General features: G+C 37.2%; 1 protein-coding gene across 6 annotated transcripts in view; it reads left to right on the top strand.

Moving 5' to 3' along the window:
• Positions 1–23,218, top strand: part of NETO2 (neuropilin and tolloid like 2) — a 59,760-nt gene that overhangs the window by 16,968 nt on the left and 19,574 nt on the right. For 4 of the 6 annotated variants that reach the window (XM_024234008.3, XM_024234007.3, XM_024234005.3 and 1 more), the window contains exons 5-7: positions 3,908–3,952; positions 4,036–4,163; positions 16,124–16,352. In XM_024234008.3, the coding sequence (XP_024089776.1) occupies positions 3,908–3,952; positions 4,036–4,163; positions 16,124–16,352 (402 nt within the window). The remainder of the gene's footprint in view (positions 1–3,907; positions 3,953–4,035; positions 4,164–16,123; positions 16,353–23,218) is intronic. The other 2 variants (XM_063717286.1, XM_024234006.3) reach the window with 1 other exon arrangement.

Raw genomic sequence — 23,218 nt, 5'->3', positions numbered from 1 at the left:
GTAAAATTTGTCTAATAGACTTTATTTTTTAGAACAGTTTTAGGTTCACAGCAAAGGAAGTAGAGTTACCATAAGCCTCCTGCCTCCCTTTCCATCAGCATCTTGCACGAGAGTGGTGCATTTGTTACTAATGATGAGCCAACATCCATGCATCATTATCACCCAAAGCCTATAGCTGACATTAGGGTTCACTCGCAGTACAGTGTGCTCTGTGGGTTTTGACAAATGCGTGATGACATGTATCCGCCCTTATAGAACCATACAGAACAGTCCCACTGCCCTAACAGTCCCCCGTGCTCTGCCTGTTCATCCCTCCCTTTCCCCAAACCACTGGCAATCGCTGATCTCTTCAGTATCTCCCTAGTCTTGCTATTTCCAGAATGCCATGTAACTGGAATCATACAGTATGGAGCCTTTTCCAGTTAGCAATTTGCATATAAGTTTCTTCCATGTCTTTTTGTGGCTTGATAGCTCATTTTTCACACCAAATAATACTTCATTGTCTAGATGTACCATGGTTTGTGTATCCATTCTGCTGAAGGACATCTTGGTTGCTTCCACATTTTAGCAATTATGAATAAAGCTGCTATTCATGTGCAGGTTTTTGTGTGGACATGAGTTAATTCATTTGAGTAAATTCTAATACATGCCACAACATGGATGAACCTTGAAACATTATGCTAAGTGAGATAAGCCAGACGCAAAAGCACAAATATGACTCCATTTATATAAGGTATCTAAAGTAGTAACATTCATAGAAACAGAAAGTGGAATGGTTATCAGGGTATTGTGGGGGAAGGGGGAAGGGGAGTTAATGTTTAATGGGTGTAGACTTTCAGCTTGGGGTGATTAAAAATTCTGAAAATAAAAAAATGGTGATGGTTGTACAACATTGTAAATGTGCTTAATGCCACTGAATTGTAAACTTAAAAATGGTGGAGCCAGGCGTGTGGTGCACACGTGTCATTCCAGCTACTCGGGAGACTGAGGCTGGAGGATTGCTTGAGCCTAGAAGTTCGAAGTTACAGTGAGCTATGATCACACCACTGCACTCCAGCCTGGATAACAGAGCAACACCCTGTCTTAAAAAAGATCAATATTATGAGTTTTATGTTATGTATAATTTACCACAATTAAAAAGTAGTAGCAGCCAGGTGTGGTGGCTTACACCTGTAATCCCAGCACTTTGGGAGGCTGAGGTGGGTGGATCACATGAGGTCAGGAGTTTGAGACCAGCCTGGCCAACATGGCAAAACCCCGTCTCTACTAAAAATACAACAATTAGCTGGGCGTGGTGGTGCATGTCTGTAATCCCACCCATTCAGGAGGCTGAGGCAGGAGAATTGCTTGAACCTGGGAGGTAGAGGTTGCAGACAGCCAATATTACACCACCGTACTCCAGCCTGGGCAACAGAGCAAGAATCTGTCAAAAAAAAAAAAAAAAAAAAACTAGTACCTAGTAAGCTGTTTTTTCACAGTGGCAGGGAAAAGAAAGATACACAGGATATCCTGCCTTGTGAAATAGTCCACAGGAGTTTGAGAACCAATAGTTTATATCAAAATGACTGATTGGATTAAATTTGTCAGGTATTTTATTTTTATTAACTAAATCAACTAACTGAAGTAATTGAAACATTAGTGTCATGAAGACACTGTTAGAATAGATGGTGGCTGCATATAAGTTTAGACTACTTGACAGAAAAAGACATCCAAAGAATACTCTTATTTGAATAATGTTTTTAAATATTTAAAGACAGTCAGCCAACTTCATATGTAAAGATACTTACTTTGGAGTCAAGTAGCTCTTTTTCCTCTATTCATGTTATAGATCATGAGAGCAACTTTAAATGGCCTATAGTTAAAATATAGACAAAGTGTAATAAAATGCTTAGGATTTCTAGAGTTTATCCCCTTTCATTTGCATTTTATAGTGCTTCACAGTTTTGATAGACATTATATTTAATTTTGTGCTAATGACAGTAATGTCAGGATTATGTAATATTTTATTTTACAGATGAGGAAACTGAGTCAAATTAAGTGATTTTCTTAGTTCATAGAATGGCAAATCCAGGACTAGTCCTGGATTGCATTTCACTAGGCAATACTTCCTACTCTATCATGTTGCCTTTATAATGTGGATGAGGTCACATTGGAGAAAAGCCTTATTAAAAAAAATGTGAATGAAGAGTCCACAATTTTATCACTAAAAGAGAAAACCAACACATGTCAAAATAAATAGGCAATGCATAATTAGCTAAATATGTCTCTGTCTGATGTTATTTCAAGTCATGTTAATAAAATAAATTTTGTCTAGGAAGTGGTAAATCTGGAAGAAACCTATTAACAATGGTGAGAAGTTCATATTTTTTTAATGAAATTCTCTACCGAGGGAGAGGCTCTTAATGGGTTGTTAGTTCCTGGACGTAACTGGGATAATTATGGACATTTTAATGCAATAATGACAATATCCTAGATTTCTGGAATATTTATGAAATAGTTCTGATTAATCTGTCAGACAGTTCCTGTGATTCCACTCCGCCATGCTATTTAAGATTTAAATTTCTCTTTGACATTTCTCTGCAAAAGAGCAGAAGTGTCTATTGTCCTCTTTCAGCAAGGATGAGTTTTGTTTATAAAGTTAAAAAAAACAGTTGCTGAGATATATTCTACATAAGCTAATAATTTTTTTCCACTTTTTAAAATATGTAATTTGATAGCTTTCTAAAGTATCTGGAATTAAAGACAATAGTTTTAACAGGAATTGAGTCTCTAGTTGTACACAATTAAATTGCGTATTGAAATAGATTTTCCAGGCCGAGTGCGGTGGCTCACGCCTGTAATCCCACCACTTTGGGAGGCCGAGGCAGGCAGATCACAAGGTCGGGAGTTTGAGACCAGCCTGACCAACATAGTGAAACCCTGTCTCTACTAAAAATATAAAAAATTAGCTGAGTGTGGTGGCAGACACCTGTAATCCCAACTACTTGGGAGGCTGAGGCAGGAGAATTGCTTGAACCCGGGAAGCAGAGGTTGCAGTGAGCGGAGATTGCGCCACTCTACTCCTGCCTGGGCAACAGTGTGAAACTCCACCTCAAAAATAAACAAAAATAAAGAAATAGATTTTCCAGAAATCTGAGACATTTTAGACTACCCAGCAATTTTTTTTATTCTGGCAGTTGGGTATATACAAAGGTTCTATCTGAACTTTAAAATAATTTTTTAAAGATACCTGTGTTTATAATTTCTAAAACTTTATTTTTATTGTGGTAAAAATTATACATAACAAATTTACCCTTTAACCTTTTTTTTTTTTTTTTTTTAAGACTCATTTTCTCACCTAGGCTGAAGGGCAATAACGCTATCTCTGCTGTCTGCAGCCTCAACCTCCTGGGCTCAAAAGATCCTCCCAGGTCAGCTTCCCAAGTAGCTGGGCCTACAGGCATGAGCCACCATGCCCAGCTCTCTTTAACCATTTTTAAGTATGTAATTCAGTGGCGTTAAGTACATTCACAGTATTACGAAACCATCACCACCATCCATTTAAGCCGAAGTTTAGAAGACAAATTTTAATATGTTTCAGCATAAAGGAACTTCATTCCTTTTTAAGGCCAAATAATATTCTGGTATATTGTATATGTGATGTTCTGTTTACCTGTTCAGCTCTGACAGTTGATGTGAGTTTGCAAGTAGCATAAATAAATTATTCATTATGGAATCAAAAATATAAACGTGATTAAATAAATGTCGATCCTGTAAGTGAGCTCCTAAATGACCAATGATATGTAGTTTTCACCAATGAAAGCTTCTCTTACCTTGCTATGAAATGGAACGTTAGATGTAATGTAAGACATCGAGGCTTAAAGTAACTATCTCAGTACCAATGACTTTCTTCTTTTTTCTGTTACAGATCCAGACTTTACTTACCTAGGAGGTATTTTAAATCCCATTCCAGGTTTAGTATATTACCACTTGTTCCTCTTGGCATTTTTTATCAGTCTTATGTTCCTTTGAACACCTTTCATGTATTCCTTCCAGATTGTCAGTTCGAGCTCTCAGGAGCTGATGGAATAGTGCGCTCTAGTCAGGTAGAACAAGAGGAGAAAACAAAACCAGGCCAAGCCGTTGATTGCATCTGGACCATTAAAGCCACTCCAAAAGCTAAGGTATTATTATGTATTGAGTCGCTTCAGAGAAGAACATCATGATAAGGCATGATTTGCAAAATGTGTAATTTTGGTTTGTGTAAATATTTATTGACTACATAAACTGATATTGCAACTTTTTAAAATGTATTTTATTTCACTTACTTTATTGGCACCTACTAAGATCCCAGCATTATTATAGTTAAATAAACTGGAATTCCTGAAATTCTTCAGGAATATTACCTATAAAGATTCTCAATTATAAAAGATTAAGATTCTTAAGACCTGTCAGTTCCCAATTGGTGAGGGTGCATATTGATCAGTATGATTATAGATTCATTAACATCTTTATGAGGAAGAAAATAGGCTACAAGAGGTGAAAGTGTGTTCTCAAAAGTTACAGAGTTGGTCGTAGCAATCTAAAAACGAAAACCCAAATGTGTTGAGTCTGTTCTTACCCTGCTGTCCTCTGCTACTCATGAGGTGCTTTTATTGGAAAGAACTGCAGAGAAGGATGTTTTTAAATAACTCTGACAGATTGAGATTGGATACTTTTGCATTTAATGTATACTTCTAGGAATATCAACAGAGTTAAAATTATATTTAATGCGTATTATGTAAAAAGAGGGAAAAGAGGAGAGAGTGAGGGTGGGAAAACATGCCTCTCAAGAATCATGAAAATCAGATTTAAAGACTGGGTAATATGATAGATAAGGTAACCTGAAAACCCATCTGCTAGAAGACACGTGGAAACATTGGGTAAAATGTGACAAATAATTCTTTTAAAAGCATATGTGTAAGCTCTAGGAAGGAGAAAAAGAGGGTAATGCTTATGGATGAGAAATGAAGAGAGAGAACTGTAAATTAATAAACTGAAATTGATGTTACAAATGCCCCTGGCTGACTTTCATAACCTGTTACTGCACAGGGGTAGACATACTGGGAGCTTCCTTTTAATTCCCATACTGAGAAAAGAAGAGTCCTGGGGTTCGCATGGCCTTTGTGAGACTCCCATGAAGCTGGAGCCCTCAAAGGGAGACAACTCACATGAAAGCATAGATTAGAAAAAATGTTTCACTACCACATGCTGATGACAAAGAAGCTTGTTTTTCTGGGTTTGGGCTCAGGGTGGGGTTGGAGGTGAGGCTGGGGTCCCCCCTAGCTTTATACTTAGAAACCCTGCCTTTATTAGGGTTTGAGAAATGAATTTACATTCCCTGCTCAACCCAGGAGTCACGAAGTTCAAAAACTAACAGAATGGTTCTGGGTGCATTAAACCTTTGAGTCACCTGGCAAAAATAAATCTAAAAGTCACTAAGAAAGCTGCAAGGTTGGCATGGATAAAACACTGCTGCAGGTCAGCTCACAGTCCGCAGATTGTAAAACCCCTATGCCCACAGCCCACCATGGGTACCAGTTCACCGACATAACAAACAGGAAGGAGTTCCTTAGATCCCCAAGAACTTGAGTGTTTCACATATCCTACAAGAAGGAAACAGAGATGAGAAAGAAAAATGACCACGTCCATTTTTAAAATAACCAAGTAGGAGGTCTATAAGTTAAAAGTACGGCTATTAAAAGATGTATCTGAGGAAATTACCCACAGTGTATCGCTGGAAGAGGTGGCAGTTTATTGGAATTTTCCATAACTGATACTCTGTAGTGTGTAAGTCTGATGCCCGGATGTTCACGCACACATGTGACGTGCGGAGCACATTGCCTATCCGATGTGAAAAGGAAAAAAAAGAAAAAAAATTTCAAGAACTGATGAAAAGCATGACACAGGGTGACTCCCAAGCAGGAAATAAAAATTTAAGTGACACTGACATTGTACCCCACAGACAAGGAGAAAAGTTTTTAAACAATAGAGAAAATAGTCTACAAAAGGATGCTATTAAGATTGACACCAGAATTATCAATAGCAAAATAGAAGCCTGAAGACAATAGAATAATGTCTTCATAGTGTTAAGAGTGTTCATTGTCATTTAAGAATGAAGGCAGTGGCAGGGATGTAGGGATGATTAATGGGTACAAAAGTGTAATTAGATAGAATTAATATCTGGTATTTGATAGCACAACACAGTGACTACAGTCAATAATTTATTGTACAGTTTAAAATAACAGAGCATAATTGGGTTATTTGTAACACATGATAAATGCTTGAGATGATGGATCCCCCATTTATCCTAATGTAATTATTATGCACTATATACCTATATCATGATAGCTCATGTACCCTATAAATACATACATCTATATACATCATGTACCCTATAAATACATACAAAGTAATCCCAGCACTTTGGGAGGCCGAGGCAGGCGGATCACCAGGTCAGGAGATCGAGACCATCCTGGCTAACATGATGAAACCCCGTCTCTACTAAAAGTACAAAAAATTAGCCGGGCGTGGTATCGGGCGCCTGTAGTCCCAGCTACTCAGGAGGCTGAGGCAGGAGAATGGCGTGAACCCAGGAGGCGGAACTTGCAGTGAGCCGAGATCACTCCAGTGCACTCCAGCCTGGGCAACAGTGCAAGACTCCATCTCAAAAAAAAAAAAAGAAAAAAAGACATAAATAATATTAGAAATGGAAAAGTTATAAATCAACTACAGCAAGCATTTAAAACTATTATGAAACAAACTAAGCAGAAAGTAGACCTGCCGAACAAAAGAGGAAACTGTTTCTTTAATAAATAAATGACAATGGGGGAAAAAGAAAAAACAAGAACCTATAGATTAAAAGAGATATAAGAGTCAAGTGAACTTACTGATTCAAACTATAAATGGAGGGAACTGATGACAGTTAGAAGTTTGAACACTGGTATTTAATATTAAGTTATTTATTTGTTTGGTTTGATAATAGGATAAAGGTTATTTTTTAAGTGGCTTTAGTGATACAGAAATGTCTACAGATGCAATGATTTAATGTCTGAGATTTGTCTCTAGTATGTAAGAGGTAGAAGTGAGGAGAGACAGATAAAATAAGATTGGCTAGGTTATAATTGTTGAAGTCGGAAGCTGGGTACACAGATATTTTTGTCCGTTTTTGCATATTTGAAATTTTAATAAATGTTTCAGACTATCATAAGAGAATATTTTAAATAATGATTTGTCGGTAGATTTGTAAAGGGTATAAATGGTGATGTTTGGAGAGTATGTAGGGAATCCCTGCTTTTTTCTGTCTTAATCAGAACTCACAACAGGTTGGGAGAATAAAATTCTAAGGAAAACTTGTCTTTCTGGCCAGAGGAACTAGATAGAGGAGACCATGTTGTCATCTGGAGAATATGAAGAAGTCTTGGAGAGGAGAGAACTAGAGCAGGGAAGCACTAATGCAGGCTTTCTTTCTGAGGTGCCTGTGTGTGGAACAGATCCAGGGAAATGTGGCAGCAGTGTTGGGAACCATGTTACAGTATAAACCACCTCTAAGTCCCTGAGCGTGTCACACGCTGGGCAAGCCTACCCAGCACAGCAGAGTCTTTGAACATTGGGACGACCACCCAAACAAAGAGAGACAGAATTTGCAGTCTGAACGCAACTTAGTTGATTGTCTGCAGAACCAAAACAAATAACAAAAAACGACATCCTCCAGGGATTTTTTTAACAGGATCCAAGTCACACAGCATAATATTTAAAATGTCCAAGATACAATGAAAAATTACCTACAGAGAACTAGGAAAATCTGGTTAATTTTTAATGAAAGGCAACCAATAGATCCCAACCCTAACCCAAATATTAAGAACTATCCAAAAATCTTTTTTTAATTAAAAAAAATGTTTTTAATAGAAATGGGGTCTCACAATGTTGCCTAGGCTGGTTTCAAACTCCTGAGCTCAAGTGATCCTCCTGCCTCAGCCTTCCAAAGTGCTAGGATTCCAGGTGTTAGCCACCATGCCCAGCCAGAATTATCAAAAATTCTAAAGCAGTGATAGAACCATGCTTCATGAGATAGCAGTAAACACTCTCAAAGAGTAGGAAAATAGGACTCAGCAGAGAAATAAACTAATTTTTTAAGTGAAAAATTTAGAACTAAAAGAAAAATCTGAATTTTTAACAGATAATCACTGTATGAGCTCAATAGGAAAATGGAGAAAATAGAAAGTCACTGAACTTGAATCAGTAGAAATTATCCAATCTGAAGTACAGAGGGGAAAAGATTGAAAACAAAGTAATTGAAAACTGTCTATGGGACAGTTTCAAAGGGCCTAACATTTGTGTTATTTAAGTCCTAGCAGGAGAAGAGATTGGCACAGAATAAATATTTGAAGAAAAAATTGCTAAAAAGTCCCAAACTTGAAGGACATATATCTACAGATTTAAGGAGCTCAGTGAACACCAAATAGGATAAACAAAAACAAAAAGCAATACCTGCACACATCAAAATCAAATTACTTGAAATCAAAGATTGAGATCTTGAGGTCTACCAGAGAAAAATGATGCATCTTGTATAAGGGAGTAGTGATTTGAAAGACTATTTTTTCTCTTTAGAAATGATGGAAGCCAAAGGTAGTGGATCAGAATCTTCACAAGCTGGGATAGGCAGTAAGGGGAACTGTGATGCAAAACTTCTTTCAAGAATGATAAAAGTAAGAGAATTTATCACCTATGCACTTGCTATAAAGGAAGTTATTTAGATAAAATAAATGATACTAGAAAAAAATCATGAAACTTCATGAATAAAGGGAAACGAATGGTAAATATCTGGGTAAATTTCAACCATTTTACCAGTATCAGGAATGAAAGAGAGAATGTCACTACAGACCCTACCAATATTAAAAGGAGTAAGAAGATATAGGGAACAGCTCTATGCCAGAAAATCAGATGACTTTGATGAAATGGGTAAATCTCTTAAAAGCTACACTGCTGCCCAAACATATCCCAGTAGAAATACACAACCCAAATCATCCTATGCTTATTCAAAAAATGAATTCATAAACAACTTCTAACAAAGAAAACTCTAGGCCTAGATGGGTTTGCTGGCAAATTGTACCAAACATTCAAGGAAGATACAATGCCAATTCTTTAGTATCATCCAGGAAATGAAAGAGCAGGGAACATGTCTAAACTTACTTTGTAAGATTTAAGCATTACCCTGATACCAACGGACAAAGAGACATTATAAGGAAACTATTGATCAGTATTCGTCAAGAAAATAGATGCAAAAATTTCAATAAAATATTAGCAAATCTAATTCAGCAATATAAAAAAATACATAATAGTAAAGCGTGGTTTATCTCAGGAATGCAAGTCTGGTTCAACATTTGAAAAATCAATGTAATTCACCATAAGGACTAAAGAATACTATGATTGTCTCCATTTGTTAAAATTCAACACCCATTCATGATAAAAATCTCAGAAACATGGGAACAGATGAGACTTCCATAACCTGAAGAAAGGTATCTACAAAAACCTACCAGCTAAACCAGGCACAATGGCATGCACCCATAGTTCTAGCTGTTAAGGAGGCTGATACAAGAGGATTGAGAATCACTTGAGCTCAGGAGTTCAAGGCCAGCCTGGACATCATAGTAAGATCCTGTCTCTTAGAAAACAAACAAACAAAAACAGAAAACCCTACAGCTGACACCATACTTAATGGTGAAAACCTGAATTTCCTCTTCAAAATCAGTAGCAAGCTAAGTCCTATTCAATGTTATACTAGAAGTTGTAGCCAGTACAAAAAAGCATATACAGATTGAAAAAAGAAGAAATCAATCTTTTTGAAGATATCGTTGTCTATATAAAAATTTCCCTAACATCTAAAAAGCTCCTGGAACAAAAATATCAGGTTAGCAAGGTTGCAGGATGGAAGACCAGTATACAAAAATCAATTGCAGGTCAGGCACTGTGGCTCCTGCCTGTAATCCCAACATTTTGGGAGGCCAAGGCAGGCGGATTGCTTGAACTCAGGAGTTCAAGACCAGCCTGGGCAACCTGAAGAAACCCAGCCTCTACAAAAAAAAAATATATATGTATAAATTAGCCGGGCATGGTGGCTGCACCTGTAGTCCCAGCTACCTGGGAGGCTGAGGCAGGAGGATCACTTCAGCCAAGGAGGTGGAGGCTGCAGTGAGCCAAGAGCACACCACTGCACTCCAGCCTGGACAACAAACTGAGACCCTGTCTCAAGAAAAAAAAAATCAATTGAATTTTTATATACTAGCAATGAAAACTGGAGTTCAAAATTAAGAAAACAGTACCATTTAAAATATTACTCCACCAAAAGAAAATGTGTAGTATCTGTAAACTGAAAACTTAAAAGACCATAATGAAAATATTCAGAGATGACCTAAGTAAATAGATATACTGTGTCAATATATTGATAGTCCCAGTAGGGCTAAAATGTCAGTTCTTATGAAAATGATCTACACAGATGAATACAATTTCAATCAAAGTCACAGCTATATTTTTTGTAAAGATTGACAAACTGATTCTAGAACATAATGGAAAAGCAAGGGATTATAAAAGCCAAAATTATTCTGAAAAAGAACAAACATGGAAGACTCATGACCTGATTTCAAGACTTACTTTGAAGCTTCAGTAACCAAGACTGTGGTACTGACAAAGGACAGACACACAGCTCAATGGAACAGGATAGTCCAGAGATTAGATTTATGCAAATATGATTCATTGATTTTTTGACATTCAAAGGAAATTGAGTGGAGAAAGGATAGTCTAACAGATGGTGCTGGAACAATTGAACCTCCATATTCAAAGAAAAAAAAAATGAACCCTCACCTGTTGGGTGTAGGTGTTGCCTCACCTACATCCAACACTGTATTTAAAAATTAACTCAAAATAAATCATGGACATAGATGTAAAATTACAAAACATTTAGAGGAGAATATATGAAAAGAATCTTACTGGGTTAGACAGAGTTTTTAGATGCAACACCAAAAGAGTATCCATAAAAGAAAAATTTAGGCTGGGTGCGGTGGCTCACATCTGTAATCCCAGCACTTTGGGAGGCTGAGGCGGGCGGATCTCGAGGTCGGGAAATTGAGACCATCCTGGCTAACACGGTAAAACCCCATCTCTACTAAAAATACAAAAAATTAGTTGGGCATGGTGGCGGGCGCCTGTAGTCCCAGCTACTCGGGAGGCTGAGGCAGGAGACTGGCGTGAACCCGGGAGGCAGAGCTTGCAGTGAGCTGAGATCATGCCACTGCACTCCAGCCTGGGCAACAGAGCGAGACTCCGTCTCAAAAAAAAAAAAAGAAAAAGAAATTTATAAATTGGACTAATGAAAAAGCTTTTCTCTGTGAAAGACACTGTTGAGTGGAAAAAAAAAAAAAAAAAAAAAAAAAGCCTGTGACTGGGAGAAAAACAATCACCTATGAAAAGATATCTTTCATCCAGAACTCAAAACTCAACAATAAGAACAAAACCCAATTATAAAACAGATTTTAACAGATATTTCACCACAGAAGATTTAATCATTACAAAAATGCAAATTAAAACCACAATGAGATGGCACTATTCTCCGTTAGAATAACTGTAATTTAGAAAAATCACTAAGTGCTGGGAACTATGTAGAGCAGCTGAAACTCTGATACAGTCCTAGTAGGAGTGCAAAATGATAGAGCCGCTCTGGGAAACAGGTTGGTGGTTTCCTGTAAAGTAACTGTGTGACTCAGCCGTCTCTTCTGGATGGGTACCCGGGAGAAATGAAAGCTTATGTTCATGGAAAAAAACCTATATGTAAATGTTCATAACAACTTTATCTGTAATAACCAAAAACTAGAAATGTTTCAAGTGTTCTTTAGCTTTTAAAAGAATAGGCCAGGTGCGATGGTTCACGCCTATAATCCCAGCACTTTGGGAGGCTGAGGCAGGAGGATCACTTGAGGTCAGGAGTTCAAGAGTAGCTTGACCAACATGGTGAAACCTCATCTCTACTAAAAATACAAAAAAGTAGCCGGTCCTGGTGGCAGGTGCCTGTAATCCCAGCTACTTGGGAGGCTGAGGCAGGAGAATTGCTTGAACCCTTGAGGCAGAGGTTGCAGTGAGCCAAGATCGTACTACTGCACTCCAGCCTGGGCGACAAGAGCGAAAACTGCATCTCAAAAAAAAAAAAAAAAAGAATAAACTGTGGTACATCCATATAGTAAGATCTATTCAACAATAAAAAGGGATAAACTGTAGCTACATGCAGTAACCCCATATGCATCATGCTAAATAAAATGAGCTAGACTCGATACATGCTGTGTGATTTCATTTATATGAAATTCTGGAAAAAGTGAACTGTAGGACAAAGAACAGATCATTGCCTACCAGCGATGAAGACTGGAGATGGATTTTGACTGCACAGTGACAGCACAAGAGAATTTGAGTGGGTTGTGGAACTGTTCTTGAAGTGTCAGCAAGGACTGAGTAATGGATTGAGTAGAGCAAGCAGACTCAAAGAATTTGCTTTAGAAGTATAAATTGTCTCGTTAGAATTCAACTGTAAAGAGAAAAAATATATAAATTGGTACAACCACTTTGGAGAGCTATTTCGGATGTGCTCTGGTAAAGCTGAAAATGGTCACATGCTACTACACAAGTATACTTCTAGATTTATACCCAAAGGAAATTGTCATACCTGTGCATAATGAGAAGACAACAATGTTTACAGCAGTATTAGCTAATTATAAAAGTAGAAGCAAGCTAAATGCCCAATAGGAGAATGGATACACAGTGATTTATTTCTATAATTGGTATGAGGTTTTAAAGTATGCGGAACAATACAACATTTTTATAGATACATAAGTATGAAAATATTAAGTATACATTAAATAAGTGAAATTAAACAATATTTATTAGATCTCCTTATTCTTCATTGAAGTATTCCATGAAGAGATAATTCCATATTCACAAATTTTTTAGGAGCATTACCTGGAATATTGACTGTAAAAGAATGTTGTATTGCTTTTAATAAAAGTAAATCAGTTAAACTTAAAAAAATTATACAGTTGACATGGGAATTGGATCAAATTTTAAAATTTAAATGTTTAAATGTGTAAATAGACCGGGCGCAGTGGCTCACGCTTGTAAACCCAGCACTTCGGGAGTCTGAGGCAGGCGGATCACTTGAGGTCAAGAGTTTGAGACCAGCCTGGGCAACATAGCGAAACCCCGTCTCTACTAAAAATACAAAAAATTAGCCAGGTGTGGTGGTGCACACCTGTAGTCCCAACTACTCAGGAGGCTGAGGCACAAGAATCTCTTGAATCGGGGGTGGAGGCTGCAATGAGAGCCGCGATCACGCGACTGAACTCCAGCCTAGGAGACAGAGTGAGATTCTGTCTAAAAAAAGAAAACAAACAAACAAAAAAATGTAAATAGATGATTTTATTTAAGAAATCTAAATTAAATGTTAAAGGTCACCGTTACCCTTGAATACTAAATGTGAGAAACTAGTTAATGGGTGATGTTTAAGAAAAATATCCATTTATAAATATAAAAAAGAAGCCAGTCATGGTGGCCCATGCCTGCAGTCCCAGCACTTTGGGAGGCCGAGGAGGAAGGATCACTTGAGCCTGGCAGTTCAAGACCAGCCTAGACAACATGGCAAGACCCTGTCTCTATTTTTAAAATTAAAAATATATTTTAAAAATAAATATACAAAAGAAGACATCGGTGTTTAATAAGAGTATACAAATAGTGTTTTAGTCCACTTTTATCAGTGGCCTTTTCATGATAGTAACTTTCTGGGGATTTCATTTCTGTTGGGGTCTTCAGGGGCTCCAATAAATAGCATCCCTTTTCCCTGCTGGAGTGCTGAACCAATTGAGAAATAAAAGTGTCAGTGTAGGGAGTCGGAAAAGCCTCTTTACCACAGTGAAGGCTAGGATAGAGAGAGCAATGCGGAGAGATCATCTAATTAGTGTTGGCAACTCCTTACCCACCAGTTCTACCTCTCACCTAAGTCTAGAACAGCCGGTTCCACTCCAGGGAAAGTTTGCATCTGCAGAGCAGACCGGCACTCCCACTTCCTATGAGGGGAGGGAAAAAGAAACCAAACTCCCACCATCCAGGTAACTTGCCCTGCCTCCCTGGGTAGGATATAGGGATAGGGTAAGAGGTCACTTACTTGATAAAAGATGTAAGTAAAAGATCCCTTCTCATGCAATTTGGAGTAAAAGAAAAGTAGTTTATGCCCTTCTCCCAACATTACAATTTGTCAGATTCACGTTATGAATATTTCCCAAAAATTTGTTGAACTAAACAATTCAATATTTAGCTGTATTTACAGTAGAAAAGTGCTATGATCTTGTTATTATTTATCTTTAACTCTTGATGTTTTTTAAAAAATATGTCTTTGAAGAGCATTTACTATAGCCTTATATAATACCTTATTTATTTGGATTAAAAGAAAAGCAGAGAATAAATATAAATACTTCAAAGAAAAGCAGAGAGTAAATATAAATACTTCAGACAGCTTGATTATTTTACTGATACTTCTACCAAGTCATAATTTTACAAGCCTAGTCATTTTCTCATTGCCTGCCATGAGCAAGAATTATACTGGATGAAAATGAGCCAGTGACCTTCCATTGGAAGACGTCACAGTCTAGTGGAAGAGGGAAGTCATTACAGCATTAGTGCTTGCTACCAGAGTGTGAGTGGAGGGTTTGGGTTATATAAGTGATGGAAAACTAATGAGAACCGTTGATATATTTAAGAAAACATATTGCTTCTTTGTTAAAATACATGCATGAAGACTTTGTAAAGTTTTGAACGGGAAATCCTGTTTCATTACCAATTTTCCACCATTCTCACGGAAGTGGTGAACCAGTTATTTCAAATAAACCAAAATTATTTAGTCAAAATGTAATTCTTTAAGCTGTATTTTGTAAGTTGTTCTCTCTTAGTTTTATGCCATCAAGGTGTTTGGTGGGGTGGGGGGGAATATATGACATGACATTTTTGTTTTATTAATCCCTTTGAATTAAAGGGTAGGTGTGGCATACTGCTCCCTCAGAGATAATAGCTAGGAAGTGAATACTCATTAAATCTCTTGAATGGCAATTCAAAGGTAATCTTTATTCACTCACTCAAATTTTATTTTAATCGTAGAGTCACATATGAGAAACTAGAGCCCAAACAGGGAACACTGTGTGAGTATGTAAAGCACTTCATGCAATGAGAAGGACGCACATTTAGAGTCAGATCAACCTGGGTTTAATCCTTGCCACCAAATAACAGATTCATCTCTGCCCACAAAAAAACATGATACCTACTTCATTAGGCACTTCTGGAGATTAATGCTTAAAATCTAAATGCACAATGTAAGAGAAATCGCCAAACAAGAATGGGTCAAGAGTGCTTAGGAAATAACTTAGAACCATTTAGCTATAAAATTTGAATGGGGGATGCTAATAGAACTTCCTTTGATAGTACAGTTGATGTCTGCCTGTCTGAAAATGCAGGCATTGTTAAGAGGTGAAATAAAGCAACCATGTAGAACAGTAAGATATTGTGTAAATAAATAATAGGACATCCGGGAATAGGTATGGCTAAGAGTATAGATAAAAACATTTGTATACGTTACAGCTAAAGTAGGATGTGTATATCTTACAATTGAACACAGGTTTTTTTAATGTGCAGAAAAACTGAAAAGACTCACCAATTAATCACATGCATTGTTGGAATAATAGAAATATGAGTGATTATTTTATTTTCTCTCCTGTCCAGTACCATGAGATTGCTTTTATAATGAGAAACATGTGAGATAGTTATGCCTTGTGAGCAAAAAGTTTCTACTCTTTATAGACAAAACACAAAGTAAGTTCCTTAATGCTTGGTTCCATTATTAAGACAACCAAAGAAACAGATCATTAATCTTAGTTCCTCTAACTATTTAGGCATCAGCCATTTATCTATTACAGTTTTCTGTCAGCTGTCATTCGGTGTACCATGTTGTCTGTGGAAAATAGAAATAGAAAAATTCAAATTAATGTATCTTTTTAAAAGCAGTGTTTTTGTGTTAATATTACAGATTTATTTGAGGTTCCTAGATTATCAAATGGAGCACTCAAATGAATGCAAGAGAAACTTCGTTGCAGTCTATGATGGAAGCAGTTCTATTGAAAACCTGAAGGCCAAGTTTTGCAGCACTGTGGCCAATGATGTAATGCTTAAAACAGGAATTGGAGTGATTCGAATGTGGGCAGATGAAGGTAGTCGGCTTAGCAGGTTTCGAATGCTCTTTACTTCCTTTGTGGAGCGTAAGTAAATAATTCCTATAGTATTGAGATCTTTTACATATTTTTCACTCATTCACAGTACACTCAGCATTTACTTTTTAACAATATTTATTTTAGGATGTATTTTTTTTGTTTTACTACAGCTCTTTTTAATGCAAGAATATTATTTAAATTTAAAATGTTTTAAATTTTATTTAATTTTTAGAGGTGGGGTCTTGATTTGTTGCCCAGGCTGGCCTTAAACTCCTGGGCTCAGGCGATCCTCTGCTTCACCCTCCCAAGTAGCTGAGACTACAGGCACATGGCACTATACCAGGCAGCATTTACTTTTGACAAAAATGTGTAAGTCACAAGGTAGAAGCAACTATATCTTGGTCCCTGTTCTTTTGGAATGGACTGGTATGGGTGAAAAAAACCATGTTAACATAATCAATTGGAACATTCATTATAAAGGTGTAAACAAATGGTAGAGATTGCAGACAGGGAAGACTTATACTTTCTCTCAAGATTTTCTAACTTATTAGTAGTATTAATTTAGTTTGGTGAATAGTTACGAATCCAGGAAACTATGGTCATCAAAGATTTAGATACGCCATAGATCTTTTTCTTTTTAAATAACTTTAAACTTACAGAACATTGTAAAAATGATAGATTCCCTATGTGCCGTTCACTCAGATTCCCCTAATGCCAACATCTCTCAAAGCCAGAGTAAAACTGAAAATTAACACAGATACGATATTATTAACTAAGCTATAGACTGGATTCCAGTATCTCTAGTTTTGCCATGAATGTCCTTTTATGATCCAGTTTCCCACATTGCTTTTAGTTGTCAAGTATCCTTAGCCTTCTCCATCTATGACAGTTACTCTGTCTGCGTCTTTCCTCGGCACATTGTCAAGAGTACTAGCTAGCCAGTTTACTAGAATGTCCATCAGTTTGGGTTTGTCTAATGTTTCTTAGGGATTCCATTGAGGCTGTGTATTTCTGTCAGGAATACCACAGAAACTATGTTGTGCCCTTCTAACTACATCACGTCAGTGAAGCAGGGGCACATGGTATCATTTTGTCTTATTGCTGGTGATGTTAACTTTGATCACTTCATTAAGGTGCTGTCTGCCAGTTTTCTTCACTAAAAAGTTACTATGTTTTCCTTTCTAATTAATAAGTCTCTTTGAGACTATGCCGATATCTTCTCACCCACTAATTTTAGCATCCATTGTTGGCTTCTGCTTGTAACAGTTACTACTGTAGAGTTTACCTAATCATGATTTTCTATTTCCATCATACCTTCTGTATACTTTAATTAGCATTCTGCTGTGAGAAAAACTATCCCTTTTTCCTCACTTATTCAGTTATTAATAATTACATCAGTATCGGCTCATGGATATTTTATTTTATTCTATTGTTATAATATTAATAATATTATTATTATGACCGGGCATCATGGCTCATGCCTGTAATCCCAGCACTTTGGGAGGCTGAGGCGGCCGATCACTTGAGGTCAGGAGTTCGAGACCAGCCTGGGCAACATGGTGAAACCCTCGTCTCTACTAAAAATACAAAAATTAGCTGGGCATGGTGGCAGGTGCCTATAGTCCCAGCTACTCAGGAGGCTGAGGTGGGAAAATCACCTGAGCCCAGGAGGTCAAGGCTGCAGTGAGCTAAGATCACACCACTGCACTCCAGCCTGGGTGACCAGAGTGAGACTGTCTCAAAAAAAAACTATTATTTTTCTATGATACTAACATTATTTTGTTGCTCAAAGCCTGAGATTTCCAAGGAGCCCTTTCTTCATCTTAAACAGTGAGAAACCTAATTATCTGAAATGGATTAATTTGTTTAATTCTAATATACACAAAAAGTAACTTCACAATTGCTAATCCATATCCCTTTGAGAAATTTCCTAACAAAATACCTTATGTACAGTTCTTTTTGTGTTTAACTTTACTGTCAAGATACTGTTTTCCAGTTACTCAGGCTAGTGGTTTATATTTCATTTTGTGCCCCCCCATCATGGTTTCTGTACATTGTTTTTATGTGGGGGTTCTGGAAACATAATTGTTCCTAGAGAGCCCACATCCCAAGAGGGACACTTGGAAGTGTCCTTGCCTCCTTCATTCTCTGCCTTCCATTTCTTCCCTCTATCTGGATTTCTTTTTGCACAAATGAGCAGATACATGTGTATTTTCTTATGTGCCATTTTTTCTTACGTGAAGGACAGCATTATTCTTCTACACTTTATGTTTTTAACTTTAAAGTATATCCTGGTCAGGTGCAGTGGCTCACACCTGTAATCCCAGCTCTTTGGGAGGCCAAGGTCGGCAGATCACTTGAGGTCAGGAGTTTGAGACCAGCCTGGGCAACGTGGCAAAACCCCATCTCTACTAAAGATACAAAAATTAGTGGGGCATGGTAGCACGCGCCTATAATTCCATCTACTGGGGAGGGTGAGGCATGAAAATTGCTTGAAACTGGGAGGTGGAGGTTGCAGTGAGCTGAGATCCGGCCACTGCGCTCTCCAGCCTGTGTGACAGAGTGAGACCCTGTCTCAAAAAAAAAAAAAAAAAAAAAAAAAAATTATATCCTGGAAACCATTCCATATCAATTCATAGAGCACATTTTTATTTTATAGCTGCATAGTAGAGCATTGTATATACCAACTTTATTTTATCTTCTACTTATGGTGGGCATATAGGTTATTCCCAATATTTGCAGTTATAAACAAGCTACAGTGAATAATGTTATGCGTATGTCTTTTTGTATTGTTGGAGACATATCATCAGCATAAATTCCTAGAAGTGGGATTGTTTGGTATAAAAAGTTGTGTAATTTGCTTAGATATTGCCAAAAACCCTTCCAGGAGGGTTGTAGCTTTTTTTTTCAACTGTGGCAAAATATACATGGCATAAAATTTACCCTCAGTCACTTTTAAATGTACAAATCAGTGGCATTAAGTACATGCACATTGTTGTGCAACCATCACCACTGTCTTTAGAGCATTTTTATTATCCCAAACTGAAACTCTATACCCATGAAACAGTTCCTTCCCATTTTTCTCTCTCCCTACCCTGGTAACCTCTATTCTACTTTCTGTCTCTATGAATTTCCATATTCTAGGTAACTCATAGTAGAATCATATAATATTTGTCCTTTTATGTCTGGCTTATTTCACTTAGCATAATGATTTCAAGGTTCATCCATGAAATCTTTTCATGGTTCATCCATGTGATCATATGTATCAGAATTTTATTCTTTTTTAAGGCTAAATAATATTCCATAAGTAAATGCCACATTTTCTTTATACATTCATTCATCTGTTGATGGATGTTTGATTGTTTCTACCTTTGGGCTATGATGAATACGCTGCTGTGTAGAATTGCTGAATCATATGGGAAATCTGTGTTTAAGATTTTGAGGAACCAGCAAACTTTTCCACAGCGGCTGCACCGTTTTACACACCGACCAGCAGTGCACAGAGGGTTCCAGTTTCTCCACATCTTCACCAGTACCTGTTATTTTTCATATTTTTGGATAATAGCCATCCTAATATGTGTAAAGTAACATCTCATTGTGGTTTTGATTTGCCTAATGATTAGTAATGTTGAGCATTTTCCCATGGGCTTCTTGACTATTCATACATCTTCTTTGCAGAAAGGTCTCTTCACATCCTTTGCCCGCTTTTGAATTTTTTTTTAAGTTGTAGACGTTCTCTGCATATTCTAGATATTAATCCCTTATTGTGTATGTGATTAGCAGACTTTTTTGCATTCTGTTTGTTGTCTTTTCACTCCCTTGATATAGTGTCGTTTCAGGTACAAAAGTTTTTAATTTTAATGAAGCCCAATTTAATGTGGTTTTTTTTGTTGTTGTTTTTGGTGTGATATCCAAGAAATCATTGTCAAAACCATTGTCATGAAGCTTTTCTCATATGTTTTCTTCTGAGAGTTTTATAGTTTTAGCTCTTGTAATACATTTAGGTCTTTGATGTATTTGGAGTTAATTTTTGTATATAGTGTAAGTTAAGGCTCCAACTTCATTCTTTTTCATGTGGATATCCAGCTTTCCTAGGATCATTTTTTGAAAACAGTGTCCTTTCCCATTGAATGGTCTTGGCACTCCTGTCAAAAATCAATTAGATCTGGGCACAGTGGCATACACCTGTAGTCCCAGCTATACAGGAGGCTGAGGCAGGAGGATTGCTTGAGTCCAGGAGTTTGAGACCAGCCTGGGCAGGAGTTCAAGACCAGCCTGGTCAACATAGCAAAACCCCATCTCTATTTTTCTTTAAAGAAGTAAAAAAAAAAAAAAAAAAAAAGACCGGGCACAGTGGCTCATGCCTGTTATCCGAGCACTTTGGGAGGCCAAGGTGGGTGGAACACCTGAGGTCAGGAGTTTGAGACCAGCCTGGCCAACATGACGAAACCCCATCTCTACTAAAAATACAATATTTAGCCAGGCGTGGTGGCGCACGCCTGTAATCCTAGCTTCTTGGGAGGCTGAGGCAGAACAGTCGCTTGAACCTGGGAGGCAGAGGTCACAGTGAGCCAAGATCATGCCACTGCACTCCATCCTGGGCAACAGAGCTAGACTCTGTCAAAAATATATGTATATATATTATGTGAAGATTTATTTCTGGTCCCTCAATTTCATTGGTCTATGTGTCTGTTGTTATGCCAGTAGCAACTGTTTTGATTACTGTAGATATGTAGTAGGTTTTGAAATCAGGAAGTATGAGTCCTCTAACTTTTTTCTTGTTTTTCAAAACTGGATTGGCTATTCATGGTTCATTGAGATTTCATGAACTTTAGGATGACTTTTTCTATTTCTGCAGAAACACTGTTGGGATTTTGATAGGGATCATTTTAAATCTGTGGGTCACTTTGAGTATTATTGTCATCTTAACTGTATGAAGTCTTCCCATTCATGAACACAGGATGTATATTCCCATTGATTTTTCATCTGTAATTCATTCAGCAATGTTTTGTAGTTTTCAGCATACAAATGTTTTGCCCCCTTGGTTAAATTTATTCCTAATATTTTATTCTTTTTAATGCTGTTATATTGGAATTATTTTCTTAATTTCCTTTTCTAATTGTTAATTGGCAGTGTTTAGAAATGCAACGGATTTGTGTATATGGGTTTTGCATCCTGCAACTTTGTTGACTTAGTTTATTAGCTCTAACGGGGTGTGGGTGGGTGGGTGGGTGTGATCTTTAGGGTTTTCTGCATATAAGATTGTGTTGTCTGTGAACAGAGAAAATCTTATATCTTCCTTTCCAATTTGGATACCTTTTATTTCCTTTTCTTGCCTAATTGCTCTAACCAGAACTTCCAGTATGTATTCAATAGAAGTGAAATTGGGTATCTGTCTTATTCATGATCTTAGTGGAGCTCTGTCCTTCACTACTGATTATGATGTTAGCTCTGCGTTTTTCATATATAGCCTTTGTCATGTGAAGGAAATTTTTTTTCTATTCATAGTTAATTGAATGTTCTTATCATGAAAGGCTGTTGAATTTTGTCAAATGCTTTTTTAAAAATTCATTGAGCTCATCATGTAGTTTTTTTCCCTTACTGTAAATATGATGTATTAAATTGGTGGACTTTTGTATATTGAACCACTCATGCATTCTGGGAATAAATCCCACTTGTTCTTGGTGTATAATCATTTTATATGTTGCTGAATTCTGAAGTAGTAATTTTCTTGAGGATTTTTATATTAATATTCATAAGGGATACTGGTCTTTAGGTTTTTTTGTGTATCTTTTTCTAGCTTTGGTATCTTTTTCTAGCTTTGGTAATTCTGGCCTCATAGAATGAGTAACTAGTTCTGGCCTCATAGAATGAGTAACTAGTGTTTGTTCTTCAACTTTTTCAAAGAGTTTGAGGATTAGTGTTAATTTTTTTTTATTATTACAATACTTGAAGTTCTGGGACACATGTGCAGAACGTGCAGGTTTGTTACGTATACACCTGCCATGCTGGTTTGCTGCATCCATCAACCCATCATCTACATTTCTCCTAATACTATCCCTCCTCTAGACCCCCACCCCTCAACAGGCCCCAGTGTGTGATGTTCCCTCCCCTCCCTGTGCCCACGTGTTCTTATAGTTCAGCTCCCACTTATGAGTGAGAACATGCAGTGTTTGGTTTTCTTTTCCTGTTTTAGTTTGCTGAGAATGATGGTTTCCAGCTTCACCCATGTCCCTGCAAAAGACATGAACTCATCCTTTTTTATGGCTGCATAGTATTCCATGGTATATGTGTGCCACATTTTCTTTATCCAATCTATCATTGATGAGCATTTGGGTTGGTTCCAAGTCTTTGCCATTATGAATAGTGCTGCAATAAACATATGTGTGCATGTGCCTTTATAGCAGCATGATTTGTAATCCTTTGGATATATATCCAGTAATGAGATTGCTGGGTCAAATGGTATTTCTGGCTCTAGATCCTTGAGGAGTCTCCATACTCTTCTACGATGGTTGAACTAATTTACACCCCCACCAACAGTATAAAAGAGCTCCTGTTTATCCATATCCTCTCCAGCATCTGTTGTTTTCTGACTTTTTAGTGATAGCCATTCTAAATGGCGTGAGATGGTAGCTCATTGTGGTTTTGATTTGCATTTCTCTAATGACCAGTGATGATGAGCTTTTTTTCATATCTTTCTTGGCTGCATAAATGTCTTCTTTTGAGAAGTGTATGTTCATATCCTTCACCTGCTTTTTGATGGGGTTGGGTTTTTTTTTCTTGTAAATTTAAGTTCCTTATAGATTCTAGATATTAGGCCTTTGTCGGATGGATAGATTGCAAAAATTTTCTCCAATTCTGTAGGTTGCATGTTCACTGTGATAATGGTTTCTTTTGCTGTGCAGAAGCTCTTT

Source organism: Pongo abelii, chromosome 18, assembly GCF_028885655.2.
Source record: "Pongo abelii isolate AG06213 chromosome 18, NHGRI_mPonAbe1-v2.0_pri, whole genome shotgun sequence".
In the NCBI taxonomy this organism is placed as follows: Eukaryota; Metazoa; Chordata; class Mammalia; order Primates; family Hominidae; genus Pongo; species Pongo abelii.
This window is presented reverse-complemented; position numbering and strand designations above follow the sequence as displayed.